The sequence below is a fragment of the Eurosta solidaginis genome, chromosome 1, assembly GCF_040869045.1.
Source record: "Eurosta solidaginis isolate ZX-2024a chromosome 1, ASM4086904v1, whole genome shotgun sequence".
NCBI lineage: Eukaryota > Metazoa > Arthropoda > Insecta > Diptera > Tephritidae > Eurosta > Eurosta solidaginis.
This window is the reverse complement of record NC_090319.1, coordinates 316,217,883-316,243,618: the sequence shown is the minus strand read 5'-3', so window position 1 is coordinate 316,243,618 and position 25,736 is coordinate 316,217,883. Positions and strand designations below refer to the sequence as shown.

Sequence of the window (25,736 nt, the reverse complement as noted above, 5' to 3'; positions counted from 1 at the left end):
TCCGGCCTTTTTCATTTAATTTTTCTAGGACACTTAACGCAATAAGTCGAACAAAAATTTACCAATCCTTTTGAAATTTGGTAGGGGCATAGACTCTATGACGGTAACTGTTTTCTGTGAAAATGGGGGAAATCAGTTGAAGCCATACCCAGTTTTTATACACAGTCGACCGTCTGTCCTCCCGCTGGGCCGTTAACACGATAACTTGAGCAAAAACCAATATATCTTTACTAAACTTAGTTCGCGTACTTACCTGAACTCACTTTATCTTGGTATACAAAATTGCCGAAATCCGACTATGACCACGCCAACTTTTCGATATCGAAAATTACGAAAAATGAAAAAATGCCATAATTCCATACCAAATAAGAAAAAGGGATGAAATATGGTAATTGGATTGGTTTATTGAAGCAAAATATAACATTAGGAAAAACTTTGTAAAATGGGTGTGACACCTACCATATTAAGTAGAAAAAAATGAAAAAGTTCTGCAGGGCGAAATCAAAAGCCCTTGGAATCAGGACATGAATACTGTTCGTGGTATTACATATATAAATAAATTAGCGGTACCCGACAGATGATGTTCTGGGTCACCCTGGTCCGATATCTCGAAAACGCCTTCACATATACAACTAAGGTTCAATCCCTTTTTAAACCCTCATTAATACCTTTAATTTGATACCCATATCGTACAAACACATTATAGAGTCACCCCTGGTCTACCTTTATGGCGATATCTCGAAAATGCGTCCACCTATAGAACTAAGGCCCACTCCCTTTTAAAATACTCATTAACACCTTTAATTTGATACCCATATCGTACAAACACATTCTAAAGTCACCCCTGGTCCACCTTTATGCCGATTTCTCGAAAAGGCGTCCACCTATAGAACTATGGCCCACTCCCTTTTAAAATACTCTTTATTACCTTCCATTTGATACCAATGTCATACAAACACATTTCAGGGTTACCCTAGGTTCATTTTCCTACATGGTGGTTTTCTCTTATTTTATCTCCAAAGCTCTCAGCTGAGTATGTAATGTTTGGTTACACCCGAACTTAGCCTTCCTTACTTGTTTTAACTAACTCTGCTGTACAAAGATAACTTGAACTCGTCATAAAGTTGATTTACTTTGTGTGCCGCCGATGTTTGATGTTGCTGTTATGCCATGTTGATGCATAAGCTCCTGCTCTATCAAACTGCAGCAAAAAATCATTTTCCGAAACATTGGCACTTAGCAAGTTTGTTAATCTAAGCCGACGGCATTTCTTTTTAAATGGCGGAAATCGATGATGTCTTGTCTTCAAAAAATAAATGTTAACCACTGTTAAATTGGTTTTCGTAAAAGTAAATGCTCACAAAACTGTATACAAAACTAGCTTTACCAGGCGCACGTTGTAACGCCCGAGATGGAATGGATGTTGCGTTATTCTTTCTGTTTTGTTATCAACAAACAATTTAATTTATTTTCTGTAAATTGAATTGAATTTTGTACGCATATTTGGTGAAATTTTCTGTTAAAACATTTTATTCTTGTATCTTATTTTATATTATTGTATTGCTTTTACCGCTGATGATTTTATCTTCATCTGTAACTGTGTCGATCGATTTGTATTTCGTCACTTCACCAGGAAATTGATTTTGAAAGCGATCATTGATTTTGTTAACATGATCATTTTTGGGAGCTAAGATAGTTCTTTCGCATAGCCAAAAACAAAAATATTTAAATTTAAAATTCTTAATTCTGAAATATGAAAAACTTTCGTCTTGATCGAAGGAACCTCGAGCCAAAATATGGTGATGATCGAAGTATAGCAAACACGTTTTCATAGGGAACACACACACAGAATTTGATTTTTATAGAAGATGTAGATAGACTGAAGCTAAAAAATATTTTTAACAGCGGCAGATTACTAAACGTCCAAAAGGCATAACAGCTAAACTCAACAATGCAGTCAAATTACTTAAGTTTGTACGGCAGCCATAGTTTTTCCCCATTCCACATTTTACTGGAAGTTTTAGGACTTAACTTCACATACCTCCAAACCAATTTTAATTATCCTACCATTACGACATCATGATATATGCATTATAATATATTCCATTAGTATGGGAGGTGCCACGCCCCCTTTTTCCCAATTCCATATTTTCTTGGTGGTGTTAAGGATTGACCTCAAATAACTCCTTACTGAATTTCAATGTTCTGGCATGTATACCTTTAAAGTTATGCAGTACCAAAGATTCCATTTGTATGGGAGGTGCCACGCCCCCTTTCTCCAAATTCCGCATTTTCTTGGTGGTGTTAGGGATTGACCTCATACAACTCCTCATTGAATTTCAATGTTCTGGCATGTATACCTTCAAAGGTATGCAGTACCAAAGATTCCATTTGTATGGGAGGTGCCACGCCTCTTTTATATATCGAAATTATTTTTAGCCTAAAACCTTCCCGTTGATCGAAGGAACCCATAACCAAAATTTGGTGATAATTGATGTGTGGGAAATACGTTTCCATAGGGAACACACACACACACAGAATTTGATTTTTATATATATATGACTAAACCGATTTGGGATTTCAAAATCAACTAACCATCATCTCTCGTTCCTGTATCTTTCCTAAAAATTTCATGGCAATCTGTCAAGCCGTTCTCGAGTTATGGAGTGACAATCAAAATATACACTTCTTTTTATATATATAGATAAAAGAAATTTTTTTTGAACTTTTTAAAAAATTTCTTTTAAAAACATTGAAACTAAAACCAAATGTTATAAATGCTTAGAACATGTCTATGCTGGGTATGCTATGATTAGTTAAAGCGGAATATATTTTAATATGGGAAGATGCATGCGAATTAGGCTACCGCTTGTTACATTTTAGCTAGCGTTATCGCAGGCGAATGAGTTTTTATCGCAGAGAAATCGCAAGCGATGGAATTCTCAACAATAAAACTCAAAATATTTTTATTCACGTTGTGGCAGTGTAGAGGAAGCAACATGCGTACATTAACTCGTAAAATTTTATTATTAGACTACTATTAAAAAACTACTTAAAAAGTATACGTAAGAAAAAAATTTCAAGTGCATCCAATCGCCAAGGAAAGAAAATATTGTGCTGAATTCGATCATTTACATGTACGCCTCTTACAATTTCCTCAAAAATTCCACAAACACTCCTTGTCACGTACCTTTTCAATAAACACATCCATGATGTTTCGCTAATTTCGCTCAACTGAATCAAAATATTTTGGTTGCAAATTTTCGTCGCTTTTGTCGCTTGTAATCGCTCAATTCGCTTTACGCTAAATCTCTTTGTCATAAACATCTCCATATGCACATATATAATTTATCGCTAACAGCTAACATCACGCGATGCGATTACTCTCGATTATAAACGTAGCCTTATTGTAGGTTTAAGGCTCCATTACTGATACTTAGCATAGACTTGACTTGGCTTGCGAACTGTCACTTACAGTTCTGTTAAATTAACATTGCATGTTACTGATTACTCAAAACTTAACTAGACTTAGAAGTCTGTTGAATTTTGATTTTCTATGTAAGTTCTAAGTGACGTTTACATTTTGAGATGCCATTTGTTTGTTTCCATTTCATTTTGACATTTTGTCATACAAATTGACATTTATTTAAAAATAAATTTCAACGCTGATTATGATGCCAGATTTTATGCGCCAAGTGGAGTATAATCGTGGCTAAGTTGCCAAGTTTACGCCAAGTCAAGTCAAGTCTATGCTAAGTATCAGTAATGGGGGCTTTAACGCTAAACTACTTAGGAGAACAAAGTGTCGCTACTTTTTTCTGCTCTGGATATTTGTCGGGTCACATTGCATGCAAGAAGTTATCGCAATACATTTAAAAGCGTGGCTTCTTTATAGTTGAATATTCTGTTTACTTAATAATAATATTCTTACGCTTACTCCTTTATTCATGAATAGTTAAAAATGGTTTATAAATTCGAATAGAAATGTCACTTTTAAAAACTTTATAAACTATTGTATTTTTTATGAATAAGGGGATTAAGCTACTAAAGTTAACATATTTTAAACTAATCTAAATTTCTTTATACCAATTTTTATATATCTGCATATTTTGTAACACGTTTGAAAGAAAAAAAACAATAACACAAAACTAACTCTTCATCGTCTTCAATGATGGGCTTTAAGGCATGTATATATGCAAACGAAAGAAAAGTCGTCTGCCTTTCCTATGCGAAAACTCTAGTGGCTATATTCAGTAAGTTTGAAATGTACACTAGATTGGGTCGAAAAAAAAGTTTCTAAGGTCCGCCCCTAAATTTAAAGACTATGTTGAGGGTTTCGGAAAATTTTTTTTTGATCCTTCGAAATACAGCCGAAAAGGGTTTTTCGCTATAACTTGGTTATTTGACGTCCGATTTTTAAAATTGATATGTCACTATTTTGGCCTTGAGAAGCTTCACATTTCCGTTTAATGTCCTTTTAAGCTATGAAGTCGTTTTCAAATGATTAGGTCAGCTAACAAAGTCCACTACATAAGAACGAGTGCTTGCATATTTGCTCTTAATTATACCCACAAGCAAGTTTCTTAGTAATGATGAAAGTACGTTTTGCACAAAAAAATTTTTGAATTGGTGTTTCAAGGCATTTTTAAAAACATAAGCTTTTGAAACAAGCCTTCAGTAAGGAGAAAAATTAATACCAAAGAAAGCTTCGTAAAAAAATGTTGTACATTTGGACGAATAACTCCAATGTTAGCTACAACAAGTAAGGAAGGGTAAGTTCGGGTGTAACCGAACATTACATACTCAGTTGAGAGCTATGGAGACAAAATAAGGAAAATCACCATGTAGGAAAATGAACATAGGGTAACCCTGGAATGTGGTTGTATGACATGTGTATCAAATGGAAGGTATTAAAGAGTATTTTAAGAGAGAGTAGGCCATAGTTCTATGGATGGACGCCATTTAGGGATATCGCCATAAAGGTGGACCAGGGCTGACTCTAGAATTTGTTTGTTCGATATGGGTATCAAATGAAAGGTGTTACTGAGCATTTTAAGAGGGAGTGGGCATTAGGTCTATAGGTGGACGCCTTTTCGAGATATCGCCATTAGGGTGGGCCAGGGGTGACTCTAGAATGTTTGTACGATATGGGTATCAAACGAAAAGTGTTACTGAGCATTTTAAGAGGGAGTGGGCATTAGGTCTATAGGTGGACGCCTTTTCGAAATGTCGCCATTAGGGTGGGTCAGGGGTGACTCCAGAATGCGTTTGTATGATATGGGTATCAAATGAAAGATGGTAATGAGTATTTTAAAAGGGAGTAATCCTTAGTTCTATAGGTGGACGCCATAAAGGTGGACCAAGGGTGACTCCAGAATATTTGTACGATATGGGTATCAAACGAAAGGTATTACTGAGCATTTTAAGAGGAAGTGGGCATGAGGTCTATAGGTGGACGCCTTTTCGAGATATCGTCATTAGGGTGGGCCAGGGGTGACTCTAGAATGTGTTTGTACGATATGGGTATTAAACGAAAGGTGTTACTGAGCATTTTAAGAGGGAGTGGGCATTAGGTCTATAGGTGGACGCCTTTTCGAGATATCGCCATTAGGGTGGGCCAGGGGGGACTCTAGAATGTGTTTGTATGATATGGGTATCAAATGAAAGATGGTAATGAGTATTTTAAAAGGGAGTAATCCTTAGTTCTATAGGTGGACGCCATAAAGGTGGACCAAGGGTGACTCCAGAATGTTTGTACGATATGGGTATCAAACGCAAGGTGTTACTGAGCATTTTAAGAGGGAGTGGGCATGAGGTCTATAGGTGGACGCCTTTTCGAGATATCGTCATTAGGGTGGGCCAGGGGTGACTCTAGAATGTTTGTACGATATGGGTATCAAACGAAAGGTGTTACTGAGCTTTTTAAGAGGGAGTGGGCATTAGGTCTATTGTAGCGTCATGTAGTGCCAGCCAACTAAAAACTAAAATTAAACTAAAAACTAAAATAGCTGGCATCACCCCCACATGCAACCATGCATGTATGCACTTGATGTTACTGGGTGAGAGAGTCGAATGACGGAGAGAATTCTGATTGGCTGAATCTTCCGTTACTCGACTCTATCACGCCACTGCATCATTCGATTTTACCGCTATGCACTTTTGGCATAGCGGCAGGGCCGCTTTGAAGCTTCAGCTTTTTTCCACAGTTTTCAGTTTGAAATGAGCCGGCAAACGCGTCACTTAAGCGCGCATTAAAGACATAAGTGAAGGTAGAAATAAAATATTGAAAATAATTTGAACTAAAAAAAGAAACTACAAGTAAAAGTGGTTTTGTTATAATTGACTAAAGAAAGAAAAGAGTGTGTGTTTAACTTAAGAAACGATAACTAAAGAAATTTTAAATAAAACAAACTAAACAGAAAGAAATTAAAAATAGTTTTATTGCGGGTGTGTGTCGGTGCGCTAGGGGCTGCAAGCCCAAAGTTGAGTGGCATCAGCATGCCACTTTACATGGCGACCGTGACGATTCGTTCCTATGTGACGGTGATGATGAAGATTATGAAGTGGAGCGGATGCGTCAGCATCAAAGAGCGCGCTCAGATCGACACAGAGGAAGCGATCATAGTAGTCCAAAGCGTAAACAGCGTGGTTCACGTAATAAAAAGCGTCCACGTTACAGTGAACAAAGTGAAGATGATGTCGCATCACATGACTCTGTAAGCGCACGCAAAAAGCGTCGAGAGGAGGATGTCAGTGTTGGTGATATGAACTTGTTTAAATACAAATATTCATAGTTTAATACACTTAGAAATTATAAGATCACATCAAAATACAATTGCAAACAAAGAGCAATTGAAAAATGGGTAAATTAACAAACCGACGCGTTAAATTAAAATCTACAAAAAAATGTAGCTGAAATTGAAATAAACAAAAATACAAAAATATACTAAAATACAAAAGAAAAGTACAAAAGTAAAAATTACAAAAAATTATAAAAACTGAAGAAAAAAATATATATATATGAAAAATCCATAAATCCTAAAAAAAAATTCCGAGTACAAATTAAAATCAAAAAATGTGAGACGAAATTTACGAAACTTTAATTTTCTACAACATATATATATGTAAAACTTAGACCAAAAAAAAAAAAAAAACAAAAAAAATCAAGAATCTAAAATTTTACTAAACAATCCAATCAAGACAATTTCAACTTAATATTTAAAAAGGCAACGTAACGGAAAAAAAGCATTTTTCTATAAAACCAAAACTTTGAATTGAAAAAATTTATAATTTTTAACGATATATGTACATATTTTTATGTGCTGGTGCGTACAGCCGCTCAAAAAGTCAGTCTCATAAAATAACGGCACTAAAGCCGTAAAACCACCTGTAAAACATAAAACAGCGGCAGTAAAGCCGAAAAATCATCTTTAAAGCATTAATAAGCGCAATTAAATAACGGCACTTAAGCAAAATCAGGGTATATCACGGTAGCAGCAGAAGAGGAAAAAGGAAGGCGGAACAGCAGGCAGAGCAGCCGCATCATAGCAATTCAGAGGAGCGCAATAAAGTACAGTCATGTACACATGTATGTATGCATAAAGGTTTATTTTAATATATGTATGTATGTATATCGAATTGATTTTGCCATTACAAAAAAAAAAAAAAAAAAAATTTCGCTTTAATAACTTTCTGAATTCTACACTTTACAAAAAGTTACCATTATTTAATTACAATTTCAGATATTATTGAAATCGAAATATAAATTAAACAATTTCATGTAACTTCATTTAGCTAAATAACATTTTAAATAATTTCATATTAAAACTAAAAATTCTAAACTTCTGTTTTTCCAAGTCAAAAAGTTGCAATAGTTTTTCGTATTTTTTGTAATTTCACAGTTAAAATATTCATAAACTGTTCCCTCAATGCCTATAAAATAGTTTTGGAAAAAGTAAAATGAAACATTATTATATATAAAATTAACGCTATTATATATTAACACAGCAAATCTGTTTGTAAGCCTCTTTAAATCAAAAAAAATTATTATTATTTTTATAATAAAATCGTCCTCTGATATGCCAGGAAATGAAATTTTTGCCTTCATATACAAAAATTGAATTTAACTTGGAAACAATAAAATATTTTCATTCATTTCGTTCGATTGCTATAGGAATTATAGAAACATTTTGGAAATTTTATTAAAAGCGGTGCGTCCGTGATATAATATACGTTATACTTTTCATACCTTCAATATAAAGCGATGTGGTCGTAAACATCGCCGTATATTCGGAAAAATTTTGGTTAGGCTTGTGAAAACAAGTGCGGTTTTTTTATATTTTTTTCCAATAGTCCGAAAAAAAATATACCAGCCTGTTTCGGTTTTCACAAAATAAAAGAAAACCGGAACACGCTTGCCTATTTCCTTTTGCAAAGCCCATTCTGGGGGGCGAGAAACCACAGACCAAGTGTCCTTTTTAGGACAGCCTGTCCATTGGTTAGCTAGCGGGGCTAACCTAGTGGGGGACAGTCGGTAAGTCCGACCAAGTTCGGCACGGAAGGGGGGTAGGCATTTCTCTAGCCTATAATTTAGAGAAAATCCGCAGACCGGATGTTCCTTTGTTTTCAAAAAAACAAATTATATAATTTTCTTAACCAGACTTACCATTTTATAAAATTCATACCAAACGCGACAAATATTAACCGGATTTTCAAATAATATTTACAAAATATTTACCTGATTTACAAAATTTTTTCTCTTAAAATAATTTTCAATAAAATTACCCTGTTTCAAACACATGTCCGATTCTGAGGGCAATTCCAGCGATAAATTAAGCTCTAAAGGAAGGTGTTCATTAGCTCGTCAAGAAGATTTTTTAGGATTTAATGACTCAGATATCGCAGAAAATAATAATTCAAATTTTCAGTCAGTAACTAATATTATAAACACTCAGCCTTCAGCAAATTCGTCTAATAATTCAGACAACCTACTAACTAGCACTTCCAATTTTCAGTCAGGAGCTGACTTTTCCAATTTTCACTCTACTTTAAATTCTTCTACTTTGCCTTCCACAAATAATTCTTCAGATTTACAATCGAATAACAATATTTCAATCATGGCAACCTCAGAACAGAAAAAGGTGTTCATTACCAGTTGCGCCTCAATTATTAGGGACAACTACAGCGGCGATCCACTGGCATTAGAATCTTTTATCGACAAAATAAAATTAATTGAAGTCTTCTCAGATGAAAATTTAAATAGTACTTTTATTGCATTTTTAAAATCCAAACTTGAGGGAAAAGCACGCGAAGCGTTACCAACCGTAATAAATTCAGTCGATGACATAAAGACTGCCTTGAGAAATAGAATAAAACCCGACAACTCGAAAGTTGTTTCTGGTAAAATCGCGTCTTTACATGTCATCAATAATAACTACTCAGACTTTGCTAAGCGCGTTGAAGAACTATCCGACGCATTGGAACGTTCTTTGATTATTGAAGGTATGACACAAGCCAAGGCACATGAAATGGCCGTAGAGCAAACAGTGAATGTGTGCAGGTTGAACACTCGTTCAGAATTGGTCAAATGCATCCTGGCTTCAACTACCTTCAGTGATTCAAAAGACGTAGTTGCAAAAATGATAGTCGAACGTAATAATGAGGTAAAAGAAAGACAAGTACTAGCATTCCGTACTCGTTGTAATTGGCAAAATAGTTTTCGAGGAAATTATAGAGGTAATAATTTCAATAATAGGTACAACAATCCAAACGCGAGATTCAACAATAAAAATAGAAATAATTACAACAATATTAATTACGGGTACAATAATTCTAATAGAGGTAATAATGAGAGATATAGCACTAATAGAAACAATCAGCCTAGTAGTAGTAACAATAATGCTAATAATAATAGACGTTCAAATTCGCGAAGTAATGCCAATGTACGCGCTTTAAACGTGAACGACCCTCAGGAGCGAACACTGGGGGATCGGGATCACGATTTAGACAATTAAACGAATCTTCTTCAAAAATATTAAAATCCATCTACTGCTTGAACCTTAATTATTCAGATTTTATTGAACTTCAATGTAGCGATTCCTACAAACCATGTACTTTTCTAGTAGATTCTCAAGCAGATATTTCTTTAATCAAAATTTCAAGTTTATCTCAAAATTGTAACTTTAATACTAACGAAATAACAAACATAACAGGCGTAACGCCTGAAACAATTTCAACTTTAGGAACCTTAAAAACCAACTTAATTGCATATAAGTTTTTAATACCGCATACTTTACATGTAGTTAACGACGATTTCAATATACCTTCAGACGGAATACTCGGCAAAGACTTTTTAAAATTTAATAAATGCATTATTAATTACGCAAGCGATAGCATAACTATTAATACCGGATTAGATAACGCAAATATACCAATTTTACACGGCACAAGTACCGATTCTTTAGTTATTCCTCCGAGATGTGAAGTTTATCGGTTATTTAAATTACCAAAATGCGATAATCCTGTTTTTGTAGACTCGCAAGAAATCTGTAATGGTGTTTTTACGGCAAAGTGCATTGTTGACACAAATAATCCAGTTATAAAAATTTTAAATATTACTGACGAAGTAAAACATGTCAACAATTGCAATATCGTAACGGAAGATATCACCAACTACAATGTCTACAAAATCAATGAAACTTCAAAAGATCAAAAACGCTTAGAGGAATTAACGAAAATTTTGAAAAATCAAATGCCGGGTTATGCTCAAAAACAATTACTAGATTTATGCTTAAAATATGCCGATGTATTCGCTTTAAAAACTGATCGTATGACTTTAAATAACTTTTACGAACAAAAGCTACGTTTAACTGATAAAAATCCAGTCTATATAAAAAATTATCGTTTACCATATACACAACGTGAAGAAATTAATAAACAAGTCGAAAATTTAATGCGAAATGATTTAATAGAACCCAGCTTTTCTAATTATAACAGCCCTTTAATTTTGGTGCCGAAAAAGGATCCTACAGGCCAAAAGTCTTACCGTATGTGCGTTGATTTCAGAGCAGTCAACAAAAAGCTTATCGCAGACAAATTTCCGTTGGCACGCGTAGACGACATACTCGACAATCTTGGCAGAGCCAAATATTTTTCGACTTTAGATCTTTTTTCTGGTTTTCACCAAATACCACTTCATGTTAATTCTAGAGACGTTACATCTTTCAGTACAGATCGAGGAGCTTTTCGTTGGAAAGTTTTACCTTTCGGTTTAAATATAGCACCAAACTCTTTTTCACGTATGATGTCATTAGCATTTTCAGGCATTTCGCCAAATCAAGCTTTTATGTACATTGACGATGTTATCGTCATCGGATGTAGCGAGACACATCACCTCAAAAATTTAGAAAAAGTTTTCGAAACTTGTAGAAAATTCAATTTAAAGTTAAATCCCAACAAATGCAATTTCCTTCGTTCTGAAGTAACTTTTTTGGGCCATAAATGCACCTCCAAAGGCCTGCTGCCAGATGACTCAAAAATAGACGCAATTAAAAAATACACTAAGCCTAAAGACAAGGACGCTGTTAGGCGGTTCGTTGCATTTGCAAATTATTATAGGCGTTTTATACCTAACTTTGCGTCACTGGCAGCCCCTTTAAATCGTCTAAATCGGAAAAAAGTTGAATTTGTTTGGGATGATGCTTGCGAAAATGCTTTCGAAAAATTAAGATTATCATTAATGTCTCCGCAATTATTACAATACCCTGATTTTTCAAAAGAATTTATTATCACTGTAGATGCATCTAAGAGTGGTTGTGGCGCTATATTAAGCCAAAAGCATGGAGATAATGACTTACCGATTTGCTTTGCATCAAAATCTTTCAATAAAGCCGAACAGAAAAAGGCAATCATAGAATTAGAACTTTTAGCAATACATTTTGCTATAAAACATTTTCGGCCGTATGTCTACGGTACACATTTCACGGTAAAATCAGACCATAGACCATTAGTTTATCTATTCAATATGAAAGATCCTTCCTCGAAACTCTCTAGAATCAGATTAGATTTATCAGAATACAATTTTACAATTGAATATATTAAAGGAAAATCGAATGTTGTGGCTGATGCTCTTTCGCGTATAAGTATAGACGAGATTAAAGATTCGACAAAACACGTTTTAGCCGTTAAAACGCGATCACAAACTAAACAACAAGAATTACAAAATGAAAAAATAAGTTTAAATGATACGACCTCTAACGATAATAAAGTACAAGTTTATGATAAATTTTCACACGATTTTTCAAAAAAGATACCGCGAGTAAAATCAACAATACAATATAATAAACATAAGGAGATCTTCAATTTACAAATTTATGCGCATTTAAAACACAAAAAATACAATTTGCTTAATCTCGTGACTGTTAACGAAATAACGAATTTAGATGAGTTACTTCCGAGGCTGGAAAAAGCAGCCGACAATCACAATATTAAACAATTAGAATGGCCAAAAAATGATATATTTTTCAATAATTTTTCAATTACGAATTTTAAAATCCGCGGAAATGAAATTTTAAAATCATTACAAATAATATTGACGGACCCTGTAGAGACCGTAACAGACAATGAACAGAAACAAAAACTTATGACAATTTATCACGAAGATCCACTGTTAGGAGGCCATTGCGGAACAAAAAGGTTATATGCCAAATTAAGAACTAAATATTACTGGAAAAACATGACACGTGATATAGCGAAATTTGTGAAAAATTGCAATAAATGTCTTTTAAATAAAGTGAGACCAAAAACAAAAGAAAATCTTGTCCTTACTCCAACACCCTGTAAACCATTTGACATAGTGATTATCGATACAATAGGTCCACTTCCAGAATCAAACTATGGTAACAAGTTCGCTGTTACTATGATTTGTGACTTTTCTAAATACCTGGTAACAGTAGCTGTACCAGATAAATCAGCAAAAACTATCGCATGTGCTATTTTTGAAACCTTTATACTAACATATGGTACAATGAGAGCCATTAGATCCGATTTAGGGACGGAATACAAAAATGAATTATTCTCGGAATTAACAAAACTTTTAAAAATTAATCATGATTTCTCAACAGCTTATCACCACGAAACTGTTGGTACTGTTGAAAGAAACCATAGAGTCTTTAACGAATATTTACGTGCATATCTAGATGAAACATATTCAGATTGGGATACATATTTGAAATACTTTACATTTTTACATAATACTACAAGCAGTTCGGTTTTTGATAATAAATTTACTCCTTTCGAATTAATATTTGGCAGAAAATCTACAATGCCACATGAATTACAAAAGGAACAAATCGATCCGATCTATAATGTAGAAAATTATACAAAAGAACTAAAATATAGAATGCAAAAATCTCATAAAATGGCAAGAAATTTGATTAATAAACATAAAATTAGAAATAAAGAATTATATGATAAAACGGCTAAGCCTTTAGAAATTAAAATTAATGATAGGGTTTTAGTAGAAACAGAACCGAGAAATAAACATAGAAATATATATCAAGGTCCCTACATAATAAATAATATCGATGGACCAAATGTAAAAATTTTTGATGAAATTAATAAAATTGAAAAAATTGTACACAAAAATCGTATACAAAAAATTAATTAAATTGATAGCCGATAATAATCTTTAAATATAAACCTACTTTAAGAACACGCCAATGAAGGCCAAACTAAACAAACTATTAATGTTAATTCTTAATACGGCCTAATGTACAAAATTCATATGTTAAATTGAAATACTTAATAAATATATATTTACTCAATTTAAAAATAAGCATATAAATAGTAACGGTTCACTTCAAACTAAAAACATTATTTTTTACATATTTCATTTTCTTATAAATTTATATCTTAACCCTAGTAAAGCCTAAAGAAGAATGTGGCAAGACTGATCACCTTGCCAAATTCTTCTTTTCCAAAGGGGGATGATGTAGCGTCATGTAGTGCCAGCCAACTAAAAACTAAAATTAAACTAAAAACTAAAATAGCTGGCATCACCCCCACATGCAACCATGCATGTATGCACTTGATGTTACTGGGTGAGAGAGTCGAATGACGGAGAGAATTCTGATTGGCTGAATCTTCCGTTACTCGACTCTATCACGCCACTGCATCATTCGATTTTACCGCTATGCACTTTTGGCATAGCGGCAGGGCCGCTTTGAAGCTTCAGCTTTTTTCCACAGTTTTCAGTTTGAAATGAGCCGGCGAACGCGTCATTTAAGCGCGCATTAAAGACATAAGTGAAGGTAGAAATAAAATATTGAAAATAGTTTGAACTAAAAAAAGAAACTACAAGTAAAAGTGGTTTTGTTATAATTGACTAAAGAAAGAAAAGAGTGAGTGTTTAACTTAAGAAACGATAACTAAAGAAATTTTAAATAAAACAAACTAAACAGAAAGAAATTAAAAATAGTTTTATTGCGGGTGTGTGTCGGTGCGCTGGGGGCTGCAAGCCCAAAGTTGAGTGGCATCAGCATGCCACTTTACACTATAGGTGGACGCCTTTTCGAGATATCGCCATTAGGGTGGGCCAGGGGTGACTCTAGAATGTTTGTACGATATGGGTATGAAACGAAAGGTGTTACTGAGCATTTTAAGAGGGAGTGGGCATTAGGTCTATAGGTGGACGCCTTTTCGAGATATCGCCATTAGGGTGGGCCAGGGGTGAATCTAGAATGTGTTTGTACGATATGGATATCAAATTAAAGGTATTAATGAGGGTTTTAAAAGCGAGTGGCCCTTAGATGTATATGTGAAGGCGTTCTCGCGATATCGACGAAAATGTGGACCAGGTGATCCAGAAAATCATCTGTCGGGTACTGCTAATTTATTTATATATGCAATACCACTAACAGTATTCCTGCCAAGATTCCAAGGGCTGTTGATTTCGCCTTGTAGAACTTTTTCATTTTCTTCTACTTAATATGGTAGGTGTCACACCCATTTTACAAAGTTGTTTCCAAAGTTATATTTTGCGTCAATAAACCAATCCAGTTACCATGTTTCATCCCTTTTTTCGTATTTGGTATAGAATTATGGCATTTTTTTCATTTTTCGTAATTTTCGATATCGATAAAGTGGGCGTGGTTATGGCCGGATTTCGGCCATTTTTTAAACCAAGATAAAGTGAGTTCAGATAAGTACCTGGGCTAAGTTTAGTAAAGATATATCGGTTTTTGCTCAAGTTATTGTGTTAACGGCCGAGCGGAAGGACAGACGGTGGACTGTGTATAAAAACTGGGCGCGGCTTCCACCGATGTCGCCCATTTTCACAGAGAACAGTTACCGTCATAGAATCTATGCCCCTACCAAATTTGAGAAGGATTGGTAAATTTTTGTTCGACTTATGGCATTAAAAGTATTCTAGCCAATCTAAATGAAAATGCGCGGAGCCACTCCCATTTTGAAATTTTCTTTTATTTTTTTATTTTGTTGCATCATATCATAACTGGAGTTGAATTTTGACTTAATTTACTTATATACAGTAAAGATATTAAATTTTTTGTTAAAATTTGAATTAAAAAATTTTTTTTTGTCCCTGCGTCCAGGTTCCCGCTATTTGCTCTGAGTGTTCATTTAATCGCCACTGCTTCGCATGCGCATTTCTCTGCGCTCCCTCTCAGCATCCATCAGGCGTGTCATTACTATAAATGCCATTTTGCTCACTGCAGTCCAGCACTCTTTCCTGTTGCACATATGTGATACTAAATTTCTCGTGGTAGGTTCCTCCCCAAAGACTCCATGCAAGGTGAGTCTTTCTTCGTGGAAACGGGGGCAGTGGAACATGACGTGTTCTCCGTTTTCTAACTCCGTGGCACACATTGGGCAATGAGGATCTTCCTCTATCTTACGCTTCCATAAATACTCTTTGAAACCGCCATGTCCACTCATTATCTGCTTGAGATGGTAGTTCAATTCGCCGAGCTTCCGCTCATTCCATTGAGCTACGTTCCAAACTAGTGGGAAAGTCCAACGCCCTTTACTCGAGGCCTCTCACCGTTCTTGCCACTTAGCTATTGTTTGTGTCCTTGCTCTTTTCTTGTCTTCTTCAGATGGTCGCTCGATATTAGTGTTATACAGATCGGACATTTCGCTTGCCATTAAGTCCACTGGGATTTTCCGGGTTAGAACCAGGATCGCGTCGTCGGAAGAATCACTCACATATACACGCGCATGGGCTATGCGAGAAGCTATAAAAATCGTGCATCTGTAGTTGTATCTGAGAAGTTTATAGCTGGTAAACAAATAACAAATTCTAGAAATAGAAACGCCTAGAAATATGTCAACGAGAAAACCAAAGAGTATAAAAGCAGCAGCTGAGGCACGACGAATCAGTTTGATTTAAGCACGCTATCTGTCGAGAACTAGAAGTGTTTTTGTGATGTACTTTAATAAAGACCATTTTGCATTATTGAATATTGGAGTTATTTCTTCAACAGTTTAGCGGTACGAACGTTAGCAGAAGGTTGCAATTAAGCGGAATTGCACGAAATTCGAAATTAGTTTCTCTAATATTCGTCACAATATGTACATTATGTTAGTAAAGGGCCTCAGCTAACTTACTTAATTAGCAATTAATCGTTTAAGCAGTTATGACCGTCAATCGCGCCAATCAATCGCTTTCAACTTGGTCCTTCCAATGGTGGGTTCCGATAGAAGTACTTTCTTAGCCGGATCATTATCTTTCATTCGTATAACATGTTGGTATTACACTGAGGTGTTAAAATTAATGCTCATAGCTTCCTGACATTATTTTATAACATCCCTTGTTTTTATCACTATTTCATAATCTTTTCTTGTATTTGGTTTGATGTGTTGGGTCTTTGGTGTGTTATCGTCATTGTTACCAGGTTAATTGAATATTGTTAACTTAATATATATTTGTATATGTTTTATATCATTTATACATACTGCATGAATCTTTTTTATTCTCTCATCATCGTATGCATACGTGCTTACTATATATGTGACCTGGAATCATGAAATGGACCTATTCTGCGAAAACAAGTTTTCGCTTAAAGTTTTTGTTTAGCTTGACTCTGTGTAGCGGCCGGCCGTTGTGAACGAATTTTGTAATTAAAATTTAAGTAACTTCCCGATAAGCAACCCGATGACAATGCAATAATAAGAAAAAAACTCTGATAGGTGGCGCATGGATCGAAATATAAAAAAAATCGTATTTGTGGTCTGACTTGGCTTTAAATGCGATTTGAAAGATAGATAGGTTTGTTCCATTGGAAAGAGCGTTAAATTTCCTATAAGAATCACTTAAAAAGTGAGCAACTGTATTTTCGCAAAATAGGTCCCTTTCATGATTCCAGGTCACATATGTATTTCAATACAAATTAAATGTATCTGTGAGTTAACAGACAGTGTAAAAGTGAAATAAATGTAAGTAATTAGTTTTTTAAAGAAAACTTATTGTTATTTGTGATATATTGTTTCATTATAATTTTCATGTTGTTTTTTATTGTTAATAGTTACCCTGAGCACGATTACCGAAGGTAATCGAAATATATCGGTTATACAAGAACTTCTTGTGTTTTATTACACCTGACCTCGAGCCAGCTTAACTCACAGATACATTATTAAAGGTCACTAAATTAACTCAATACAAATTAAATGTTTTGTTGAATATATAAATACATGTACTAAATTTTTGTTTCTCTTCTTCCAATATATACTTATAGATGGGCTCTTCTGCATCTCATTGAACCACCTAAGCAAAAGTTAGAAAAAAAAAAATAAAAATAAACATTTAAAATAAAAAATAAAATCGGTTATTACTTTGATAAAATGAAAATAATTTTAATTTTACTGAAATAACCAAATAGATAAAAAAAAATTTACAAAAAAAAAAAAAAAAAACAACACAAGTTATAAGCAGAAGCATAAACACAAAAGATCATAAAACAAACATACAAAAAAACTGCAAATGACTCAGACACAACCCCTTAAATTTAATCTATAAACAAAACAATAAAACAGACAAGGATTAGGGTTAATAATGTATAAATGCAGATTTCAGATGGAATTTGAAAATGGAAGCGTTTATTAAAAACTGAGTTTACTGAGCGTTAAAAAACATAAGCGCCGCATGTGGGAGGCACTTTGGATACCAAAAGCTACGACTATTCATTTGTTGAAACTTTAATGCTTTATATATGTACATATGTTTCTCGAGTTTTGTTTTATGATTACAAATGGCGTGATGATATGGCAGAAACGCATTTGATTTTCCCACTGTTGGTGTTGATATGAAAACATGGCGTTCACACAGATGACAACAGAAGCCTACTCTAAAACTAGATTACAAATGGAAACAATAACACAATGCTTTAATATTAAATACAATGCATAACCTGCAGTACATAAAAACATACAGTTATAATACTATACAATTGACATGTCTAAAGAAACAGATTTCCATAACTCTATATTAACTAAATAATCTACTAAACACATTTAAAACTTCCGTCTTTATGCACCTGCCTAATAAACACCAACAAATGCATGAGAATCTACGCGAAATATGTGTAATCCTATGAAAAACCTGTTTATGTTGTTCATATCTATGTTTTGGTAGTGTTAATTTGTGTACCGAAACATAAGCTGAAAAGAAAAACAAGAAAATTTAAAGGGGTTGTTGCGCATTCGTTATTTTATTTTTTTTTTATTGCTCATCATAAACCATCGTTGGACAAAATTTTCTTACTACTAAAACCATAATTTTCTATACTTTTTTGTCTACATTGTTAAAAAAAAGGAGCACATAATCGCAAGCACCACAGGGAGAAAGAGGAAGACGAGGAAAGTAAAGCATGTATCCTCGGTTGAACCTGTTCAACAACAAAAACAAAGAGCAACTATATTTCTTCGAAAGCGTTGCGGATGTCTGTCAAATAATTTTAAAAACAAACAAAAACAAATTTTATATAATAATAACAGCACATTTACACAATTTTTTTTTTAGTTTTTATTATACAATTCATTGGATTTTATATACATTTTTATTTAATACCTACAATTTTAACGAAATACAAAAGATTGGTTTACAAGTAACAATAATCCAAAAACAACACAAATCCCACAAAAAATGCAACAAAACTATGTTAAACTAATAAATATACAAAGAAGAAAAACAAAAAAAAAAAACAAAAAACTAATAAAGATTTTATAATTTTTCCTTACTGTCAGGAACTATATATATATAACTTACATATGTATATTGTGTACGTACGTATTTGTAATTTGAGTAAAAAAAATGTATAATAGTTAGGTAATTTATGAGTTACCTGCAGAGTTAGAGTGTTTTGTGTTTTTTTTTTTGTTTGTTTGCTTTCTTTATTTTCTTATAAACATTTATAATTATACAGTATTACAATCTAAGTTAATAATTAAATAAGCAAATAGATAATGACATTAAATACTCATATTTTGAGCAGTGGAAATGCCATTTCTTTCATTCGGTATTCGCTTTTTTAAAATGTTTGTGGGGCGCATTACAATAAAAAGGTACAATATATAAGATAAGCATGAGTAGAGAGATTCAATGATACAACTATTATAAATACAAACAATAATTAGAGATATAAAGTTATTTTTTTTTTTGACTATAAAAGTACATCAAAGAATTATGAGATAGGACGCAGCAGAATTTCTATCTCCTCATGATTGAAACCAAGAAGCCATTTCTTCACTTCCCTCAGAAACGCTGGTAGCCTTCCAATAAGCTGTATCCCAGCAGATAGTTTATTGTATAGTTTACACGAGACAATTGTGTAGAAGTTACGAAAAAGTGTGGAGCGAAATCTAGGAACTCTTACTAGAGGCAGCAATGCCCTTCTTAGATTGTGAATGTTGTATATCGGACTTTGTGCATACCCGCTCCTTATAAAAAAATTTTTAGAACTTTATAATAGTATAAATGTCTCATGGGAAGAATATTCAGTGTTTTGAAAAGATCTATAGAATGCGTTAGACGACCAACGTTGCACATTCTTCTGATAAGACATTTTTGTAGAATTAAAAGCGAATGAATTTTACAAGCATAGGCACCACCCCAACAACTAACACCGTATTGTAATTTTGAGTGGAATAGTCCATAATAAACCATAGCCAAAACCCTATTTGAGCACAATCTTTTTAAATTATAAAAAGAGCGTACGGCTGACAGCATATAAACCTTCATAGCAGATATATGCGATGACCAACTTTAAATTTTGGTCAATTATAACTCCTAAATATTTGAAATTTGAGACAATTTCGATCTTAAAGCATTTACTGACACACTTTATTGCCTCGTTAAAACTGAGTGTAGTGCTATGTTGAGAACAATTATTAGCGCACAATTTGTGTCTCTTGCAATTGGAAGCATGAAAGATAATACCGTTCCTTGCTGGTTCCTCTCCACTTAAGTTAAAATATATTAACTTTGTTTTACTGCTTACGACGAGTTTATGGGTTGCGAACCAAGTTCTTAACAAAAAGACATCGTGGTTAATATCAGCATTAAGATTAAAAGAATTTTCTGAACCATATGCGATGGCTAGGTCATCAGCAAAGGCTGTAACTTTACCAATTAATGGCAATGAGAATACCGAATTTATGTAAATTAAAAACAAAATTGACCCAAGAACCGAACCCTGTGGCACACCTAAGTTTATAGATCTGGGTTCGCGTAGAATATTATTAACTTTAACTCTCTGAACTCTGCTCGTTAAGTATGACTCAAGCCAACTAAGAAAGTTACCACGAAAACCAGCCGAACTGAGCTTATTCATTAAAATACTGTGATCTACCATATCAAACGCTTTTGTTATATCTACAAAAAGACTAGCACAGCTTTTCCTTTCGTCAATTGCTTTGTAAATAGAACAACAAAAGTCAAGAAGAGCATCCTCAGTTGACAGTCCAGACCTAAATCCAAATTGCATTGGGCTAAAAAAATTTATTTTACTTAAATAAAATAAAATCCTACTTTTCACTGCTTTTTCAAAAACTTTTGATACTGACGACAGTAGTGATATGGGCCTGTAGTTATTTTTGTCTTTTTTGTTACCCTTTTTGAAAAGCGGTATCACGGTGGCGCATTTTAAGTGTTCTGGAAAAACTCCCGAAGATATACTTAAGTTAAATAAATATTTCAAAATATCGACAATATAAAGAGCTATGTTCTTTAGCACGCGATTCGAAATGTTGTCACTACCACTTGAACTGGAATTGTTTAAATTCTTGACAATTTTAAGAATTTCTGAACCTGAGATGGGATCAAAGAAAAAGCTGTTACTAGGAGGTATGAACTCTGCGTACATTGGATCTGCTTGGCAAATGAAATGATTTGTATCGCTTAACGTTTCAGAGACGGTACCTACATTCACAAAAAAGTTATTAAATACATTTGAAATTTCGAGAGAGTCAGAGACATCAACACCATCCACACTTAACACAATAGAGTCAGGCTTTTTCTTAGAGCTAGGGTTTATAATTTTATTCAGTGGTCGCTTTGTGACGATATGGCTGCCGGCTGTTAGGATGACTGAAGGTTGTGCTGCGCTGTAAGCTTCACCGCGGTCACTTGATGTCAAACCACCTCTGTTTGGAATAATCCGTCACCGTAGTTGATGTAAACTGCTGTTGTAGAAATTGGTGGATAAGATTTGCTGTCAAAGACGAAAGCCGAGGATAATGATATGATTCTGCACAAGCGTAGCCACAGGGTTTGCCAATCAACCGCTTCGGAGTCGTATAAGGTTTAGAAGGTGTTGGTACCGTCTGGACAGCCTTCGCTAGTTAAGAGGGTGATTCGGCAATTATCGCACTCAAATTAGTGCTACAAGCAATGGTATACAAATTTGCCGCGAGAAAGGCAAACAAAAATGCACGATGATGTTTGTTTTTTCCACTGATAGGATCGTTTATAATTTTAAATGGTTATGAAGAACACTTGGCGAGTAAGCCAATATAAGCAACTTATATAAATTTATATATATATAGAAACAAGACAATTCTCGCGGATGATTTTGTATAATTTGCCTGGTATTTCTTTATAGCCGATAAATTTTATTGATCCACTTTATTCGACAATGACTTCACTTCGAAAACTTCGCAATTATGGTATTACAAATTAAATAAAACTTGCGCGCCGAGAAACAACGAAAATTACGATGATTATTTTGAAATTTTAGAACAAAAAAAAATTTCAAAAAAAATTTCAAAAATTTATATTGAACCCCCAGCAGCGGGTAAGGGGGTCAGAATATACCCGCGGTAGGTATGCCTGTCGTAAGAGGCGACTAAAATACCAGATTCAAGGGGTGTGTAGCGCAACCCTTCAGGTTGCCAGCGCAATATATAGCTTCTCCAAACCCAATTGTCAACCTCACCTATCCGCGGCGAATCCTGTTTCACTAATAGACGAGGCTTTGGCGAGCCCAAGCTCCTCATGAAACTTGGGGGTGGGGAGGGAGGGGATGGCCTGAAGGCTTAATGTGGCCACATAAATCGTTCCCGAGATGGTCGGGCTAGCACCTTAATGGTGCTGTGGTACCGGATCTGTATCCGGCAAAGGACCATCACATCGATAACACTCCCCAAAGCCTTCGGGGAGCAACCTTATCGCTACAAAAACAACAACAACAACAACATGATTATTTTGAACGATGCTGGATTTGCAAAAAGAAATTTAGCAACTGCTCATGCCGGATCGCCATCCTGTACTTGTGGCGAATTCAATTTGGTGGATTTACGCGGTGGGGGCTGCCTCACGTCCATGAGGATTCCCAATATGAAATTTAAGGCTACATACAATTCATTAATTTTGTGGATAATTCAGTATACTACAATTCAATATAAATGAATATCATACAAGATTCGGGTTATAAATAAATTCATAGATATACGTATGTACAAGAGGGAGATGGGACGGGTGGCAGCCTACGCCGCGTAAACAACAGTAGTTGAAAAGCTTAATGAAATAAAAGAAATAAAGAAATGGTAATAAGATATACACTTGTGTTTGCAGTGAATGTTATTAAATGAATGATGACAAAAAAATACAAAGATTATATGTATAAAAAAAAACAAAAAAAAAAAAATGTTTTATTTTTCCGCAAGAACCTGTTTACATATAACGAGATTATCTTAATTTTCGTACATAACTCCTTTTCGTTAACTAAATAACTAGATTTCTCATATATGTAAATTTTTCCCTTCTATTATCGGTAATTAAAAAAAAATGTATGAAAGGCGCGATAACCTCCGAACAGCTCCGAAGAAACAGAAATAGCAACAAAAAGGCAACACCAAAGACCAATTTCAAAGCGAGCAGGGGGACATTCATATGGCTGAGTGGATAAAGGCATCTGCCTGTACACTCGTATAAAGTATGAATGTTGGAGATTCCGAGTTCAATACTCCCGATAAGCAAGCTGATGAAGAAGTGAAATTCAGAAACATGTCCTAGTAACCATCGCCGTTTGTAAACTTTGTAATTTTTCTCTAATATCAGTAACAAAACATTTGTATAAAGCAAGTTGAGCATGTTTGGCTAATTAAGTACAGGGAAGAGTTTCTCTTACACTTTTCGTCATGCTCCTTTTATTTTTGCTACAAATTGGCGGGACGGGACCCACATGTTTTATGCCGAGAAGCTTTTCATGGCAGAAATACACTCGTAGTGCTTGCCAAATCACTGCCGAGGAGCGAGCACGCTTAGAAAAACTGTCTCTTAATAAAAGAAAAACATGTTTCTAAGATTTTTCGGTAATTGTCCAGTTGTAACGCTTAACAAACCTCCGCCTATCAACAACTCGGCAAAAACAAAAACAAATCCGTGCGTCATGCGGATGCGTCCCTCGTGTCGGTTGGGCGGGCTTTTGAGGGTATCAATCCGTTGGTTTATTATTATTATTATTATTATTATTATTATAAATGAATGCATGAAACATCGAAATTCGAGGCATGAATTGGAGCTATGTACGCATACCAGTATAAAAGCACGTTTGTTTCTCAGAGAGCATGGATACTCGTATTACTCCCTTTGTACTAATTCTGTATGCATATGGTTGTAATAATGCCGAATGTATACAAAAGCACTAGAAAACATGTATCCATTCAGACGTATGTTTCATACGTACGAAAGCACTATACCTGCATTCATCAACAGGAATTTATTCCACATATGAACATACATATGTAATTATAATAACAACAACGTTTATATGATGAGAGATGGCGCAGCTTGAAGGCCTCAACTTGGATTATATGGACCACTAATACATGCGCAATTCTTACCGGTTTCGTCGAACCCCACCATCCTGAAAATTGTCTTCACAACAGTTCATTGACCGCAATGTATCCCTGACCAAGAGGTCAGCGGTCGTCATTAATCTTTGACATGTTCCAAGTTTTTGTTTTGCTCCAAGTTGCACATCTCTCATCAGTTATTCATATTCTGGAGTTCTTTTCGAAAAAAGGACTCTTTTAAGTACATACATTTCGCAAATACAAACAAATTTTTCAAGACAAAGAAAAAAAAAGAGTCCTATTTTATATACGTGCAGACAAAATTTAGAAAAGTGTATTTTTAAAAACATACCATCGTTGTTACAACATGCATATTTCATGCTTGTTCCACCCGGGTACCAATGAATTGCTCACTGTTTTTCACTAATACATCACGGGTTTTTTTGTATGAATAAAATGTTTTCAATTTAGAAAATATGAATCTTACGTACTTTTTCATGCATTTAGCATACATACATCCTGTATGCATACAATTTATTTCAACTGGGTATTGTGTCGAATGTTGGCGTCACTATGCTGTTAGTAAACAATCACAACAGCAAGCAACCACACTTATGTACAAGGCAACGAAGAATATTCCACACACATAACCAGCAGCTCGAAGTGAAGACATATCTCATATACACACATGTAGTCATCAGCTAAGAGCAGAATTTGTTACTCACACATAAACGCATATAGCTAAATAGCCAAGTATGCGATACAAATGTTCCATGTTCGTGAAAAGTCTAGACCTTAGGAGAAATATGCGAACGAGGCAACAGAGAGTATAAAAGCAGCGCAAGCTGAGGAGTAACTAATCAGTTTTGGACACGCTTTTAGTTGTGAAGTGAATTATAATTGTGAAGTACTACTCCCAAAGTAGTCTAAATAAAACCACTTTTTAAATCCTGAATATTGAAGTTATTTATTCGACAGTTCAGCAATTCGAACGTTAGCAGAAGGTGCAAAATAATCGGAATCGCATAAATTTGTTTCAGTATGAACAAATTTTAGAGATGTAGACTTTGTTTAAAGAAGTGGAAGCACGAAATAAAAGAGAAAGTGAACATTTGATAGCTAATAACCTGGTAAGGAAATATCAGAACGCATAGGTTAACTAGTGTAGATTTATTGTAGATTAGTGTCTAAATATGGTCAAAGCTCTTTTCTTATCATTCAAATCATACAAGTTTTACATTTATATTTCAGTTTAGCAAACCACAAGAAGTCACGGATATCTTGCCAAATACGCAATTCGATGAAAATTTTTGTCTGAAATTATAGAAAGTTGCTGTTGAAATTCCATAATATATAGTTCCGAGTTCGCTCTAAACGGGAAGTGGAACCAGGGGACTGTAGTTTAACTCCTTGTGCAAGATATGAAC

At 34.4% G+C, this 25,736-nt stretch overlaps 1 protein-coding gene across 9 annotated transcripts in view; it reads left to right on the top strand.

The window, feature by feature from the left end:
- alph (alphabet) overlaps positions 1-19,403 on the top strand; it is a 192,311-nt gene extending 172,908 nt beyond the window's left edge. For 6 of the 9 annotated variants that reach the window (XM_067761672.1, XM_067761671.1, XM_067761675.1 and 3 more), the window contains one exon: positions 17,754-19,286. In XM_067761672.1, the coding sequence (XP_067617773.1) occupies positions 17,754-17,811 (58 nt within the window). In that variant the 3' untranslated portion in view covers positions 17,812-19,286. Of the gene's footprint in view, positions 1-17,753 lie in introns of all 9 variants that reach the window. The other 3 variants (XM_067761679.1, XM_067761678.1, XM_067761677.1) reach the window with 3 other exon arrangements.
- The last annotated feature ends 6,333 nt before the right edge of the window (positions 19,404-25,736 follow it).